Source organism: Clytia hemisphaerica, unplaced genomic scaffold, assembly GCF_902728285.1.
Source record: "Clytia hemisphaerica strain Z4C2 unplaced genomic scaffold, Clytia hemisphaerica genome assembly, whole genome shotgun sequence".
Taxonomy (NCBI): Eukaryota; Metazoa; Cnidaria; class Hydrozoa; order Leptothecata; family Clytiidae; genus Clytia; species Clytia hemisphaerica.
This window is the reverse complement of record NW_027103742.1, coordinates 1-16,497: the sequence shown is the minus strand read 5'-3', so window position 1 is coordinate 16,497 and position 16,497 is coordinate 1. Positions and strand designations below refer to the sequence as shown.

The 16,497-nt window shown below is 43.7% G+C and overlaps 3 protein-coding genes across 3 annotated transcripts; all 3 read left to right on the top strand.

Annotated features, from left to right (window-relative positions):
* Positions 1–2,254: 2,254 nt before the first annotated feature.
* LOC136805270 (uncharacterized) lies at positions 2,255–3,355 on the top strand. Its single transcript, XM_067061847.1, has one exon. It carries the CDS (start codon positions 2,255–2,257, stop codon positions 3,353–3,355), a length of 1,101 nt encoding a protein of 366 aa, XP_066917948.1.
* A 7,743-nt stretch (positions 3,356–11,098) lies between these two features.
* Positions 11,099–12,016, top strand: LOC136805269 (uncharacterized). Its single transcript, XM_067061846.1, has one exon. It carries the CDS (start codon positions 11,099–11,101, stop codon positions 12,014–12,016), a length of 918 nt encoding a protein of 305 aa, XP_066917947.1.
* A 4,027-nt stretch (positions 12,017–16,043) lies between these two features.
* LOC136805268 (uncharacterized) lies at positions 16,044–16,471 on the top strand (the record flags this gene model as incomplete). Its single annotated transcript, XM_067061845.1, has 1 exon — positions 16,044–16,471. A coding segment is annotated over exon 1 (428 nt), but the record flags the coding sequence as incomplete, so codon positions are not given.
* Positions 16,472–16,497: the final 26 nt, after the last annotated feature.

Sequence of the window (16,497 nt, the reverse complement as noted above, 5' to 3'; positions counted from 1 at the left end):
GGGTGTTATGTATCACTTATTAAATTCTGACCTAGTTCCTCTGTTATAATGGAACTAGCAGGAACCTTCAATTCTTAAGTCGTTTGTATAATCCGTATACTGTATGTTATACATGGAGTTTGCACCTTACATAGTCTTTACAAGTTATAATGTACATAGAAGAAGAAGATTTTTTACTCAGAAAAAGTACTGCGTAATTCAAACTTTTATGTTGTCAGGTTTATTTATCAAAATCCGATTATTTGAGATGTATCATTTTTTGGCAAATTTTTACCGAAATTTTGACGGGGCAGAAGTATAGAAAAAGATCTTATTGCATAGTCCAATCGCTGGTTTGATACTTGTTGAGTTTCAATAGCATGAACCAAGTTGTTAATAACGCTAAAAAATGAAAACAATTTGTCTTGGACACTAAGATTTATTTGTTTCTGATGAAGGCAGTGGGATCTGCTAGCACCTACATAGAAAGCATTGAATTAAGTGCAGAGGATGTTTTAAACGTTCTTGTATCAGTTACAACAAATCACCAGGAGGTAGGTCCAATTATGCAAAGAATCCCAATATCAAATTTGATTAACTTGCTCTAAATACCATGGTTTTTAAGTTTTGCCAGTGCTGGGTGAAATGAGGTTTATGATAATAAAATTTGCTAAGGGATTGTATACATATCTACCGGATCTCCTTCCACTGTTCCATCATTTTATTAATATCGTCAAAAAAGTATCTGGCAGGTGGTCGGTCATAATAATTAGACAAATTTGATCAATTGTCTGTCTACGATTTGAAATACACAAAATCTACAATATATAAAAAAAAGTAGAAAAAAATCAAAGTGAAAAAAAACAAGTCTTCTCGGTTTAGTGGACTATGGTTAGTCGGAGCAGTAATTAAATTATTGAAAAATTTCCAATGAGCTAAGCGGTGAGGTGATTTCCCTTATTCATCTCTGGAGCACATCTCAGAAATTAGTGCCCCAACGGAATCATTCTTGTGTTTAGAAATTTTACTTAAGCTTCTTATTGTTTATATGTTTATATCTTGATATTGATAGAAAGTACTTTTTATTTATGTACATACCTGTAAATAGTAGATGTAACTGCTTTATGAATGCAAATAGGCATGTCTGATTTGTTGTTCTTCTTTTATACTTGGACCATGTTCCATGGTCAAATTACCTTCTTTATGGGAGAGAAATTCATGCAAGGCCTGACTACCCCTGCACGTGGCGAATTCGGCGCGAATTTTCGTATTTTCCCGCGCTTATGACGTCATTTTATTCTTTGCTATAACTCAAAACAACCCAAAAGACATGGCGAACTAATTGGTATACTCTGAAACCACTCAAACGCTCGCACATGGTCGACGGATATGTTTTGGTGGGCTTAGCAACTGGGAGCTTCCATCTTTTTCAAAACTGTGATGTAAGATACAAGGGAACCCCTTTCAATTTTTTTTTTCCAAATTCAGACAATCATCTGTGAAAATAGTGAGACTATCCAGTTATTTCAGGGTCCCCCGCTCCCCCAAATCAATGTTGTGGATATGGGAGGCAATTTGACCGTCAGCGCTTCTCGAATTCAAACAACATTGACTTGGGGGAGTGGGGGGAGGTGTCAGTCTCACAATATTATGCAGATGATTGTCTGAGTGTTTTGCAAAAAAGACTTAGTTTCCACACCGCTTGACTTCTAAGTTTCACATGGTGTCTGGGGGAGAATTTTTTTTTGTTTGCCGTCAACACTTAAGAATGAGGTCGCTTAAAGCAATTAGCGTGCCTTGTTGTTGTTGTTGTTGTTGTTGTTTTGATTGGAAATATGGGTGTGGAAGGGTGTGGCCTTGCATGAGTGGGTCGCATTCCTGATAAAGGAGTATCCTATCCGCCGCACTGTCATTATATCCTATCTGACAAAAAGTGATGTTTGATTATGAAATTTTTTTTGTTTTGTTTTTTTTTTTGCACGTGGCCTCGCCCTACAGTGGGGGCGTTTTGAGAATACCATTGTCACCCGGCCAGGTGTTTCGTAAAAGGCGAAAGTATGGACCAAACTGTAACGTAGTAAAAACAAAAACGCAGGCGATTAACCGACATCACGAAGTGACCCGGCCGCCTTTATTTTACCTCAATATCTTGTTCAATTGTTTATTACCTATATACATATTTCTCATTTCTCTTTACAGAAAAAATAAATGAAATAAAAGAAAAAAAAAAAAACTACTTACTTACTTAATTAATTAATTAATCACTGAACGACAAATGGATGGCATGCGCAGAAAACAGAGCAAAGTCTCCATCGCTGATTCCCTGTACATGAGATTCCTGTATGTGGAGTTGAAGATGCCGGTCAGCCGTATCATGAAGAAGTTTCCAAAATACAGCCGTGCAACCGTTTTTAGACATGTGAAGAGGCCGCTCAACCGACCACACGATAAACGAAAACTAAATCCTGGACGTCCAAGGAGACTCACCCCGCGTGACGAGAGAAACCTTATTCGCCACATCAAACGTATGAGAAGCACGATCGGCCCATTTACTTTGCGCAGACTTGCTGTGGAGGCCGGAATTGACCAGACAGTTTCCATGGCCACTGTTGGTAGAGTTATGCGAAGACATGGCTACAGATATCTTCACTCCCGTCGTAAAGGGATTATGAAAAACACAGACTTGCATAAACGTTTGGCATTTGCCCGGAATGCCCGGAAACTGCCAAAGAACTTTTGGATGAAGCATATTAATTTCTATTTGGATGGTACCGGGTTCACACACAAGACCAACCCACATGATGAGGCCCGCTCCACCAAAACTATGGCCTGGCGTCGAAGAGCCGAAGGATTGAGTGGCCAGTGCACGACGAAAGGTAAACGCGCAGGTACAGGGGGCCGCATGTCCAATTTCATGGTGGCAATTTGTCCGAACCGTGGTGTGGTATTTTGTCGCCAGTACCACAACAGATGGAACGGTGACAGCTTCGCTAAAATGGTGCGTGAGGAATTCCCTGCAATCTATCAATCTACTCGACACATCCGGGGTAAGGCTTTCTTACAGGACGGTTGTCCTGTTCAAAATTCTGCCAAGGCTAAGAAGGCAATCAAGGACATTGGAGCCGAAGTGTTCTCCATTCCACCGCGCAGTCCAGACCTTAATCCCATTGAGAACTTTTTTAACTTGGTCAGTCGAAAACTTTCGCAGGATGCATTGGATAACAGAATTACTAAGGAAAGTTTCAACGAATTCAGTGCCCGGGTGAAGGCAACCATTGAGAACTTTGACGCTGGAATGATTGACCGAATTATTGGTAGTATGCCGAAACGGTTGGACAAAATTATAAAAAGGCGTGGTGGCAGGCTGAGATATTGATTTTGGCTACATATGCTCTTGTGTTGCTCTTTCTTGATATTTTTCAAATAATACTCACAGTTAACCACAGTTAACCACAGTTAACCACAGTTAACCTCCTCCTTTTTCATAAAGAACATTAATATTATCTAAAGTTTCTTTTAAAGAGCAGCCCTCGGTTAACTGTGGTTAATTGTGGATTAATGTAGACTTTGGACCGCAAAGTAGCCGGAGAAGCTGGAAAACATTCTTTAGACTGTATTATTAGAATCAGGGATATTATGAAAAAATACTGTCAGCTTTTTTAATTAAGATTTTCAAAGTGTCGTGGAATTTAAATCGGGCATATTATGAAATAGTCTTTGCAAAGAATTATAAGCGTACACATGAGATTAGGTCGGTGAAGGGTTTTATCAAGTATCTTACAATGACGACGGAATAAATACTAATAAATACTATACAAAATTACACGGTGGCATCACCGTAAAACACTAAGTTTGCGTAGCATCTTGGGCACGCTTCCAGCTCAACGATGTTACGGATGGTGAATGGCAAATTGTAAACAACCCATCGGACTTTCATCATCCCATTCTCTCTGCTCACAGCATCATCTCCCTCGTTGTTGTCGTCCTCCTCAACGTCGTCATTGTAGGATCCACCGCCCTTTCCAAGCCTGACAGTAGATCGGCTGGTTGCAAATATTGGGACATCCCGCGTAAACAAAATGTCTTTGGCCCTTTGGTTTTTGGGAACGGGAAAGCGGACAGGGTGGCCCTCGAGCAGTACAAGCAAATCATTCCACCTTATCATATTTTTAGACCAGCGGAAATCATTAAAGAACATGGCCTCGCAATCTTCTGCATCTTGCCATGTGTACTTGTCGTCGGCCGGGTTTAAGAAAGTCTTAAATATTTTTCGGACTGGGTCCATTAGAAAGGTTTTGCCGGAGTCTTTGGGCCCAGTCAACATCATGTTTCTTCTCTTGCCCCTTCCCTTTTCAAAGAGCAACCTCATAGACTTGGCGTACGTGCCGACCGTAATCCTGTTGTGTTCTAAGATCTCAATGGCGCACGTGAACCAACGGCCGCCACACCCCTCAATGCAATGGCCACGCAAGACTTCCCTGAGGACTTCCATTCTTTTGCGAGGGGGAGGGCGTTCAGCAGGACTGAGCGACTCATCAAGCTTTCTGTTGCCTTCAAAAAGGGAGGAAATCTCTTTGGGCCTGGATTCGCGGTCGATTAGAAATTTTGCCAGGTCATTCTCCCCAGCCTCCATGCGTGCGCGACCTGCCGCCCACAAGTGAGCAACGTCGATAATTCCATTCTCAGCAATGAAACGGGAAACCTCAAACTTACCGACACGTTGCACCTTGGGTGGGAGTGGCTCACGCTGAGCTGCGGTTTGTGACCTGGTTCTTGGCCGACTAGAAGCTGTGGACTGCTCGTTGACATCCTGCTCGTTGACATCCTGCTCCCTGGCTTCTCTCCTGGCTCTGGCATTGGCCCGTCTCTGCGCAACTGCCTTTTTCGTTCGGGGTGACTTCATGCTTTCAACTGGGGGGTGGTTGGGGCTGTAGACAGCACCGTCGTCCTCTTTGACGCAATAACGCTGTGCATAAACATACAGGTCATAGTCGTCTCGAAAATTGACCTTCACATCATTTTCCTCGACCAGGCGGGCTTGGACACTATCAAAGCGGATACCGTCTGTCAACTTCAGGGCGAGATGGTAATGATACCCAGAAGTGTTTCGGTGTTCCTCCTTGCCACAGACCCAATAATCAACCCGTCCTACACCTTCCGTCTCGTTGAACAGACCCACAACCAGTCGTGCAAAGTCTTCTCGGTCGGGGAATCTGGTTAGGTCGGCCTGGCTGTAGGTTATCAGGTACGTTGTGCGCAGCTGTCGGGGTTGCAATGAGCTTAGCGGTGCTTTGGTGCCGGTGTGCTTTCCCTTTCCATTCATTCTGAAAGGCAGTAAACAATACACAAGTCAAGACTTTAAAGTTTGCCAAAGTTCAACGGAATCATTCTTGTGTTTAGAAATTTTACTTAAGCTTCTTATTGTTTATATGTTTATATCTTGATATTGATAGAAAGTACTTTTTATTTATGTACATACCTGTAAATAGTAGATGTAACTGCTTTATGAATGCAAATAGGCATGTCTGATTTGTTGTTCTTCTTTTATACTTGGACCATGTTCCATGGTCAAATTACCTTCTTTATGGGAGAGAAATTCATGCAAGGCCTGACTACCCCTGCACGTGGCGAATTCGGCGCGAATTTTCGTATTTTCCCGCGCTTATGACGTCATTTTATTCTTTGCTATAACTCAAAACAACCCAAAAGACATGGCGAACTAATTGGTATACTCTGAAACCACTCAAACGCTCGCTCGCACATGGTCGACGGATATGTTTTGGTGGGCTTAGCAACTGGGAGCTTCCATCTTTTTCAAAACTGTGATGTAAGATACAAGGGAACCCCTTTCAATTTTTTTTTTCCAAATTCAGACAATCATCTGTGAAAATAGTGAGACTATCCAGTTATTTCAGGGTCCCCCGCTCCCCCAAATCAATGTTGTGGATATGGGAGGCAATTTGACCGTCAGCGCTTCTCGAATTCAAACAACATTGACTTGGGGGAGTGGGGGGAGGTGTCAGTCTCACAATATTATGCAGATGATTGTCTGAGTGTTTTGCAAAAAAGACTTAGTTTCCACACCGCTTGACTTCTAAGTTTCACATGGTGTCTGGGGGAGAATTTTTTTTTGTTTGCCGTCAACACTTAAGAATGAGGTCGCTTAAAGCAATTAGCGTGCCTTGTTGTTGTTGTTGTTGTTGTTGTTTTGATTGGAAATATGGGTGTGGAAGGGTGTGGCCTTGCATGAGTGGGTCGCATTCCTGATAAAGGAGTATCCTATCCTATCCGCCGCACTGTCATTATATCCTATCTGACAAAAAGTGATGTTTGATTATGAAATTTTTTTTGTTTTGTTTTTTTTTTTGCACGTGGCCTCGCCCTACAGTGGGGGCGTTTTGAGAATACCATTGTCACCCGGCCAGGTGTTTCGTAAAAGGCGAAAGTATGGACCAAACTGTAACGTAGTAAAAACAAAAACGCAGGCGATTAACCGACATCACGAAGTGACCCGGCCGCCTTTATTTTACCTCAATATCTTGTTCAATTGTTTATTACCTATATACATATTTCTCATTTCTCTTTACAGAAAAAATAAATGAAATAAAAGAAAAACTACTTACTTACTTAATTAATTAATTAATCACTGAACGACAAATGGATGGCATGCGCAGAAAACAGAGCAAAGTCTCCATCGCTGATTCCCTGTACATGAGATTCCTGTATGTGGAGTTGAAGATGCCGGTCAGCCGTATCATGAAGAAGTTTCCAAAATACAGCCGTGCAACCGTTTTTAGACATGTGAAGAGGCCGCTCAACCGACCACACGATAAACGAAAACTAAATCCTGGACGTCCAAGGAGACTCACCCCGCGTGACGAGAGAAACCTTATTCGCCACATCAAACGTATGAGAAGCACGATCGGCCCATTTACTTTGCGCAGACTTGCTGTGGAGGCCGGAATTGACCAGACAGTTTCCATGGCCACTGTTGGTAGAGTTATGCGAAGACATGGCTACAGATATCTTCACTCCCGTCGTAAAGGGATTATGAAAAAACACAGACTTGCATAAACGTTTGGCATTTGCCCGGAATGCCCGGAAACTGCCAAAGAACTTTTGGATGAAGCATATTAATTTCTATTTGGATGGTACCGGGTTCACACACAAGACCAACCCACATGATGAGGCCCGCTCCACCAAAACTATGGCCTGGCGTCGAAGAGCCGAAGGATTGAGTGGCCAGTGCACGACGAAAGGTAAACGCGCAGGTACAGGGGGCCGCATGTCCAATTTCATGGTGGCAATTTGTCCGAACCGTGGTGTGGTATTTTGTCGCCAGTACCACAACAGATGGAACGGTGACAGCTTCGCTAAAATGGTGCGTGAGGAATTCCCTGCAATCTATCAATCTACTCGACACATCCGGGGTAAGGCTTTCTTACAGGACGGTTGTCCTGTTCAAAATTCTGCCAAGGCTAAGAAGGCAATCAAGGACATTGGAGCCGAAGTGTTCTCCATTCCACCGCGCAGTCCAGACCTTAATCCCATTGAGAACTTTTTTAACTTGGTCAGTCGAAAACTTTCGCAGGATGCATTGGATAACAGAATTACTAAGGAAAGTTTCAACGAATTCAGTGCCCGGGTGAAGGCAACCATTGAGAACTTTGACGCTGGAATGATTGACCGAATTATTGGTAGTATGCCGAAACGGTTGGACAAAATTATAAAAAGGCGTGGTGGCAGGCTGAGATATTGATTTTGGCTACATATGCTCTTGTGTTGCTCTTTCTTGATATTTTTCAAATAATACTCACAGTTAACCACAGTTAACCACAGTTAACCACAGTTAACCTCCTCCTTTTTCATAAAGAACATTAATATTATCTAAAGTTTCTTTTAAAGAGCAGCCCTCGGTTAACTGTGGTTAATTGTGGATTAATGTAGACTTTGGACCGCAAAGTAGCCGGAGAAGCTGGAAAACATTCTTTAGACTGTATTATTAGAATCAGGGATATTATGAAAAAAATACTGTCAGCTTTTTTAATTAAGATTTTCAAAGTGTCGTGGAATTTAAATCGGGCATATTATGAAATAGTCTTTGCAAAGAATTATAAGCGTACACATGAGATTAGGTCGGTGAAGGGTTTTATCAAGTATCTTACAATGACGACGGAATAAATACTAATAAAATACTATACAAAATTACACGGTGGCATCACCGTAAAAACACTAAGTTTGCGTAGCATCTTGGGCACGCTTCCAGCTCAACGATGTTACGGATGGTGAATGGCAAATTGTAAACAACCCATCGGACTTTCATCATCCCATTCTCTCTGCTCACAGCATCATCTCCCTCGTTGTTGTCGTCCTCCTCAACGTCGTCATTGTAGGATCCACCGCCCTTTCCAAGCCTGACAGTAGATCGGCTGGTTGCAAATATTGGGACATCCCGCGTAAACAAAATGTCTTTGGCCCTTTGGTTTTTGGGAACGGGAAAGCGGACAGGGTGGCCCTCGAGCAGTACAAGCAAATCATTCCACCTTATCATATTTTTAGACCAGCGGAAATCATTAAAGAACATGGCCTCGCAATCTTCTGCATCTTGCCATGTGTACTTGTCGTCGGCCGGGTTTAAGAAAGTCTTAAATATTTTTCGGACTGGGTCCATTAGAAAGGTTTTGCCGGAGTCTTTGGGCCCAGTCAACATCATGTTTCTTCTCTTGCCCCTTCCCTTTTCAAAGAGCAACCTCATAGACTTGGCGTACGTGCCGACCGTAATCCTGTTGTGTTCTAAGATCTCAATGGCGCACGTGAACCAACGGCCGCCACACCCCTCAATGCAATGGCCACGCAAGACTTCCCTGAGGACTTCCATTCTTTTGCGAGGGGGAGGGCGTTCAGCAGGACTGAGCGACTCATCAAGCTTTCTGTTGCCTTCAAAAAGGGAGGAAATCTCTTTGGGCCTGGATTCGCGGTCGATTAGAAATTTTGCCAGGTCATTCTCCCCAGCCTCCATGCGTGCGCGACCTGCCGCCCACAAGTGAGCAACGTCGATAATTCCATTCTCAGCAATGAAACGGGAAACCTCAAACTTACCGACACGTTGCACCTTGGGTGGGAGTGGCTCACGCTGAGCTGCGGTTTGTGACCTGGTTCTTGGCCGACTAGAAGCTGTGGACTGCTCGTTGACATCCTGCTCGTTGACATCCTGCTCCCTGGCTTCTCTCCTGGCTCTGGCATTGGCCCGTCTCTGCGCAACTGCCTTTTTCGTTCGGGGTGACTTCATGCTTTCAACTGGGGGGTGGTTGGGGCTGTAGACAGCACCGTCGTCCTCTTTGACGCAATAACGCTGTGCATAAACATACAGGTCATAGTCGTCTCGAAAATTGACCTTCACATCATTTTCCTCGACCAGGCGGGCTTGGACACTATCAAAGCGGATACCGTCTGTCAACTTCAGGGCGAGATGGTAATGATACCCAGAAGTGTTTCGGTGTTCCTCCTTGCCACAGACCCAATAATCAACCCGTCCTACACCTTCCGTCTCGTTGAACAGACCCACAACCAGTCGTGCAAAGTCTTCTCGGTCGGGGAATCTGGTTAGGTCGGCCTGGCTGTAGGTTATCAGGTACGTTGTGCGCAGCTGTCGGGGTTGCAATGAGCTTAGCGGTGCTTTGGTGCCGGTGTGCTTTCCCTTTCCATTCATTCTGAAAGGCAGTAAACAATACACAAGTCAAGACTTTAAAGTTTGCCAAAGTTCAACGGAATCATTCTTGTGTTTAGAAATTTTACTTAAGCTTCTTATTGTTTATATGTTTATATCTTGATATTGATAGAAAGTACTTTTTATTTATGTACATACCTGTAAATAGTAGATGTAACTGCTTTATGAATGCAAATAGGCATGTCTGATTTGTTGTTCTTCTTTTATACTTGGACCATGTTCCATGGTCAAATTACCTTCTTTATGGGAGAGAAATTCATGCAAGGCCTGACTACCCCTGCACGTGGCGAATTCGGCGCGAATTTTCGTATTTTCCCGCGCTTATGACGTCATTTTATTCTTTGCTATAACTCAAAACAACCCAAAAGACATGGCGAACTAATTGGTATACTCTGAAACCACTCAAACGCTCGCACATGGTCGACGGATATGTTTTGGTGGGCTTAGCAACTGGGAGCTTCCATCTTTTTCAAAACTGTGATGTAAGATACAAGGGAACCCCTTTCAATTTTTTTTTTCCAAATTCAGACAATCATCTGTGAAAATAGTGAGACTATCCAGTTATTTCAGGGTCCCCCGCTCCCCCAAATCAATGTTGTGGATATGGGAGGCAATTTGACCGTCAGCGCTTCTCGAATTCAAACAACATTGACTTGGGGGAGTGGGGGGAGGTGTCAGTCTCACAATATTATGCAGATGATTGTCTGAGTGTTTTGCAAAAAAAAGACTTAGTTTCCACACCGCTTGACTTCTAAGTTTCACATGGTGTCTGGGGGAGAATTTTTTTTTGTTTGCCGTCAACACTTAAGAATGAGGTCGCTTAAAGCAATTAGCGTGCCTTGTTGTTGTTGTTGTTGTTGTTGTTTTGATTGGAAATATGGGTGTGGAAGGGTGTGGCCTTGCATGAGTGGGTCGCATTCCTGATAAAGGAGTATCCTATCCGCCGCACTGTCATTATATCCTATCTGACAAAAAGTGATGTTTGATTATGAAATTTTTTTTGTTTTGTTTTTTTTTTTGCACGTGGCCTCGCCCTACAGTGGGGGCGTTTTGAGAATACCATTGTCACCCGGCCAGGTGTTTCGTAAAAGGCGAAAGTATGGACCAAACTGTAACGTAGTAAAAACAAAAACGCAGGCGATTAACCGACATCACGAAGTGACCCGGCCGCCTTTATTTTACCTCAATATCTTGTTCAATTGTTTATTACCTATATACATATTTCTCATTTCTCTTTACAGAAAAAATAAATGAAATAAAAGAAAAACTACTTACTTACTTAATTAATTAATTAATCACTGAACGACAAATGGATGGCATGCGCAGAAAAAACAGAGCAAAGTCTCCATCGCTGATTCCCTGTACATGAGATTCCTGTATGTGGAGTTGAAGATGCCGGTCAGCCGTATCATGAAGAAGTTTCCAAAATACAGCCGTGCAACCGTTTTTAGACATGTGAAGAGGCCGCTCAACCGACCACACGATAAACGAAAACTAAATCCTGGACGTCCAAGGAGACTCACCCCGCGTGACGAGAGAAACCTTATTCGCCACATCAAACGTATGAGAAGCACGATCGGCCCATTTACTTTGCGCAGACTTGCTGTGGAGGCCGGAATTGACCAGACAGTTTCCATGGCCACTGTTGGTAGAGTTATGCGAAGACATGGCTACAGATATCTTCACTCCCGTCGTAAAGGGATTATGAAAAACACAGACTTGCATAAACGTTTGGCATTTGCCCGGAATGCCCGGAAACTGCCAAAGAACTTTTGGATGAAGCATATTAATTTCTATTTGGATGGTACCGGGTTCACACACAAGACCAACCCACATGATGAGGCCCGCTCCACCAAAACTATGGCCTGGCGTCGAAGAGCCGAAGGATTGAGTGGCCAGTGCACGACGAAAGGTAAACGCGCAGGTACAGGGGGCCGCATGTCCAATTTCATGGTGGCAATTTGTCCGAACCGTGGTGTGGTATTTTGTCGCCAGTACCACAACAGATGGAACGGTGACAGCTTCGCTAAAATGGTGCGTGAGGAATTCCCTGCAATCTATCAATCTACTCGACACATCCGGGGTAAGGCTTTCTTACAGGACGGTTGTCCTGTTCAAAATTCTGCCAAGGCTAAGAAGGCAATCAAGGACATTGGAGCCGAAGTGTTCTCCATTCCACCGCGCAGTCCAGACCTTAATCCCATTGAGAACTTTTTTAACTTGGTCAGTCGAAAACTTTCGCAGGATGCATTGGATAACAGAATTACTAAGGAAAGTTTCAACGAATTCAGTGCCCGGGTGCCCGGGTGAAGGCAACCATTGAGAACTTTGACGCTGGAATGATTGACCGAATTATTGGTAGTATGCCGAAACGGTTGGACAAAATTATAAAAAGGCGTGGTGGCAGGCTGAGATATTGATTTTGGCTACATATGCTCTTGTGTTGCTCTTTCTTGATATTTTTCAAATAATACTCACAGTTAACCACAGTTAACCACAGTTAACCACAGTTAACCTCCTCCTTTTTCATAAAGAACATTAATATTATCTAAAGTTTCTTTTTTAAAGAGCAGCCCTCGGTTAACTGTGGTTAATTGTGGATTAATGTAGACTTTGGACCGCAAAGTAGCCGGAGAAGCTGGAAAACATTCTTTAGACTGTATTATTAGAATCAGGGATATTATGAAAAAATACTGTCAGCTTTTTTAATTAAGATTTTCAAAGTGTCGTGGAATTTAAATCGGGCATATTATGAAATAGTCTTTGCAAAGAATTATAAGCGTACACATGAGATTAGGTCGGTGAAGGGTTTTATCAAGTATCTTACAATGACGACGGAATAAATACTAATAAATACTATACAAAATTACACGGTGGCATCACCGTAAAACACTAAGTTTGCGTAGCATCTTGGGCACGCTTCCAGCTCAACGATGTTACGGATGGTGAATGGCAAATTGTAAACAACCCATCGGACTTTCATCATCCCATTCTCTCTGCTCACAGCATCATCTCCCTCGTTGTTGTCGTCCTCCTCAACGTCGTCATTGTAGGATCCACCGCCCTTTCCAAGCCTGACAGTAGATCGGCTGGTTGCAAATATTGGGACATCCCGCGTAAACAAAATGTCTTTGGCCCTTTGGTTTTTGGGAACGGGAAAGCGGACAGGGTGGCCCTCGAGCAGTACAAGCAAATCATTCCACCTTATCATATTTTTAGACCAGCGGAAATCATTAAAGAACATGGCCTCGCAATCTTCTGCATCTTGCCATGTGTACTTGTCGTCGGCCGGGTTTAAGAAAGTCTTAAATATTTTTCGGACTGGGTCCATTAGAAAGGTTTTGCCGGAGTCTTTGGGCCCAGTCAACATCATGTTTCTTCTCTTGCCCCTTCCCTTTTCAAAGAGCAACCTCATAGACTTGGCGTACGTGCCGACCGTAATCCTGTTGTGTTCTAAGATCTCAATGGCGCACGTGAACCAACGGCCGCCACACCCCTCAATGCAATGGCCACGCAAGACTTCCCTGAGGACTTCCATTCTTTTGCGAGGGGGAGGGCGTTCAGCAGGACTGAGCGACTCATCAAGCTTTCTGTTGCCTTCAAAAAGGGAGGAAATCTCTTTGGGCCTGGATTCGCGGTCGATTAGAAATTTTGCCAGGTCATTCTCCCCAGCCTCCATGCGTGCGCGACCTGCCGCCCACAAGTGAGCAACGTCGATAATTCCATTCTCAGCAATGAAACGGGAAACCTCAAACTTACCGACACGTTGCACCTTGGGTGGGAGTGGCTCACGCTGAGCTGCGGTTTGTGACCTGGTTCTTGGCCGACTAGAAGCTGTGGACTGCTCGTTGACATCCTGCTCGTTGACATCCTGCTCCCTGGCTTCTCTCCTGGCTCTGGCATTGGCCCGTCTCTGCGCAACTGCCTTTTTCGTTCGGGGTGACTTCATGCTTTCAACTGGGGGGTGGTTGGGGCTGTAGACAGCACCGTCGTCCTCTTTGACGCAATAACGCTGTGCATAAACATACAGGTCATAGTCGTCTCGAAAATTGACCTTCACATCATTTTCCTCGACCAGGCGGGCTTGGACACTATCAAAGCGGATACCGTCTGTCAACTTCAGGGCGAGATGGTAATGATACCCAGAAGTGTTTCGGTGTTCCTCCTTGCCACAGACCCAATAATCAACCCGTCCTACACCTTCCGTCTCGTTGAACAGACCCACAACCAGTCGTGCAAAGTCTTCTCGGTCGGGGAATCTGGTTAGGTCGGCCTGGCTGTAGGTTATCAGGTACGTTGTGCGCAGCTGTCGGGGTGGGGTTGCAATGAGCTTAGCGGTGCTTTGGTGCCGGTGTGCTTTCCCTTTCCATTCATTCTGAAAGGCAGTAAACAATACACAAGTCAAGACTTTAAAGTTTGCCAAAGTTCAACGGAATCATTCTTGTGTTTAGAAATTTTACTTAAGCTTCTTATTGTTTATATGTTTATATCTTGATATTGATAGAAAGTACTTTTTATTTATGTACATACCTGTAAATAGTAGATGTAACTGCTTTATGTTTATGAATGCAAATAGGCATGTCTGATTTGTTGTTCTTCTTTTATACTTGGACCATGTTCCATGGTCAAATTACCTTCTTTATGGGAGAGAAATTCATGCAAGGCCTGACTACCCCTGCACGTGGCGAATTCGGCGCGAATTTTCGTATTTTCCCGCGCTTATGACGTCATTTTATTCTTTGCTATAACTCAAAACAACCCAAAAGACATGGCGAACTAATTGGTATACTCTGAAACCACTCAAACGCTCGCACATGGTCGACGGATATGTTTTGGTGGGCTTAGCAACTGGGAGCTTCCATCTTTTTCAAAACTGTGATGTAAGATACAAGGGAACCCCTTTCAATTTTTTTTTTCCAAATTCAGACAATCATCTGTGAAAATAGTGAGACTATCCAGTTATTTCAGGGTCCCCCGCTCCCCCAAATCAATGTTGTGGATATGGGAGGCAATTTGACCGTCAGCGCTTCTCGAATTCAAACAACATTGACTTGGGGGAGTGGGGGGAGGTGTCAGTCTCACAATATTATGCAGATGATTGTCTGAGTGTTTTGCAAAAAAGACTTAGTTTCCACACCGCTTGACTTCTAAGTTTCACATGGTGTCTGGGGGAGAATTTTTTTTGTTTGCCGTCAACACTTAAGAATGAGGTCGCTTAAAGCAATTAGCGTGCCTTGTTGTTGTTGTTGTTGTTGTTGTTTTGATTGGAAATATGGGTGTGGAAGGGTGTGGCCTTGCATGAGTGGGTCGCATTCCTGATAAAGGAGTATCCTATCCGCCGCACTGTCATTATATCCTATCTGACAAAAAGTGATGTTTGATTATGAAATTTTTTTTGTTTTGTTTTTTTTTTTGCACGTGGCCTCGCCCTACAGTGGGGGCGTTTTGAGAATACCATTGTCACCCGGCCAGGTGTTTCGTAAAAGGCGAAAGTATGGACCAAACTGTAACGTAGTAAAAACAAAAACGCAGGCGATTAACCGACATCACGAAGTGACCCGGCCGCCTTTATTTTACCTCAATATCTTGTTCAATTGTTTATTACCTATATACATATTTCTCATTTCTCTTTACAGAAAAAATAAATGAAATAAAAGAAAAACTACTTACTTACTTAATTAATTAATTAATCACTGAACGACAAATGGATGGCATGCGCAGAAGAAAACAGAGCAAAGTCTCCATCGCTGATTCCCTGTACATGAGATTCCTGTATGTGGAGTTGAAGATGCCGGTCAGCCGTATCATGAAGAAGTTTCCAAAATACAGCCGTGCAACCGTTTTTAGACATGTGAAGAGGCCGCTCAACCGACCACACGATAAACGAAAACTAAATCCTGGACGTCCAAGGAGACTCACCCCGCGTGACGAGAGAAACCTTATTCGCCACATCAAACGTATGAGAAGCACGATCGGCCCATTTACTTTTGCGCAGACTTGCTGTGGAGGCCGGAATTGACCAGACAGTTTTCCATGGCCACTGTTGGTAGAGTTATGCGAAGACATGGCTACAGATATCTTCACTCCCGTCGTAAAGGGATTATGAAAAACACAGACTTGCATAAACGTTGGCATTTGCCCGGAATGCCCGGAAACTGCCAAAGAACTTTTGGATGAAGCATATTAATTTCTATTTGGATGGTACCGGGTTCACACACAAGACCAACCCACATGATGAGGCCCGCTCCACCAAAACTATGGCCTGGCGTCGAAGAGCCGAAGGATTGAGTGGCCAGTGCACACGACGAAAGGTAAACGCGCAGGTACAGGGGGCCGCATGTCCAATTTCATGGTGGCAATTTGTCCGAACCGTGGTGTGGTATTTTGTCGCCAGTACCACAACAGATGGAACGGTGACAGCTTCGCTAAAATGGTGCGTGAGGAATTCCCTGCAATCTATCAATCTACTCGACACATCCGGGGTAAGGCTTTCTTACAGGACGGTTGTCCTGTTCAAAATTCTGCCAAGGCTAAGAAGGCAATCAAGGACATTGGAGCCGAAGTGTTCTCCATTCCACCGCGCAGTCCAGACCTTAATCCCATTGAGAACTTTTTTAACTTGGTCAGTCGAAAACTTTCGCAGGATGCATTGGATAACAGAATTACTAAGGAAAGTTTCAACGAATTCAGTGCCCGGGTGAAGGCAACCATTGAGAACTTTGACGCTGGAATGATTGACCGAATTATTGGTAGTATGCCGAAACGGTTGGACAAAATTATAAAAAGGCGTG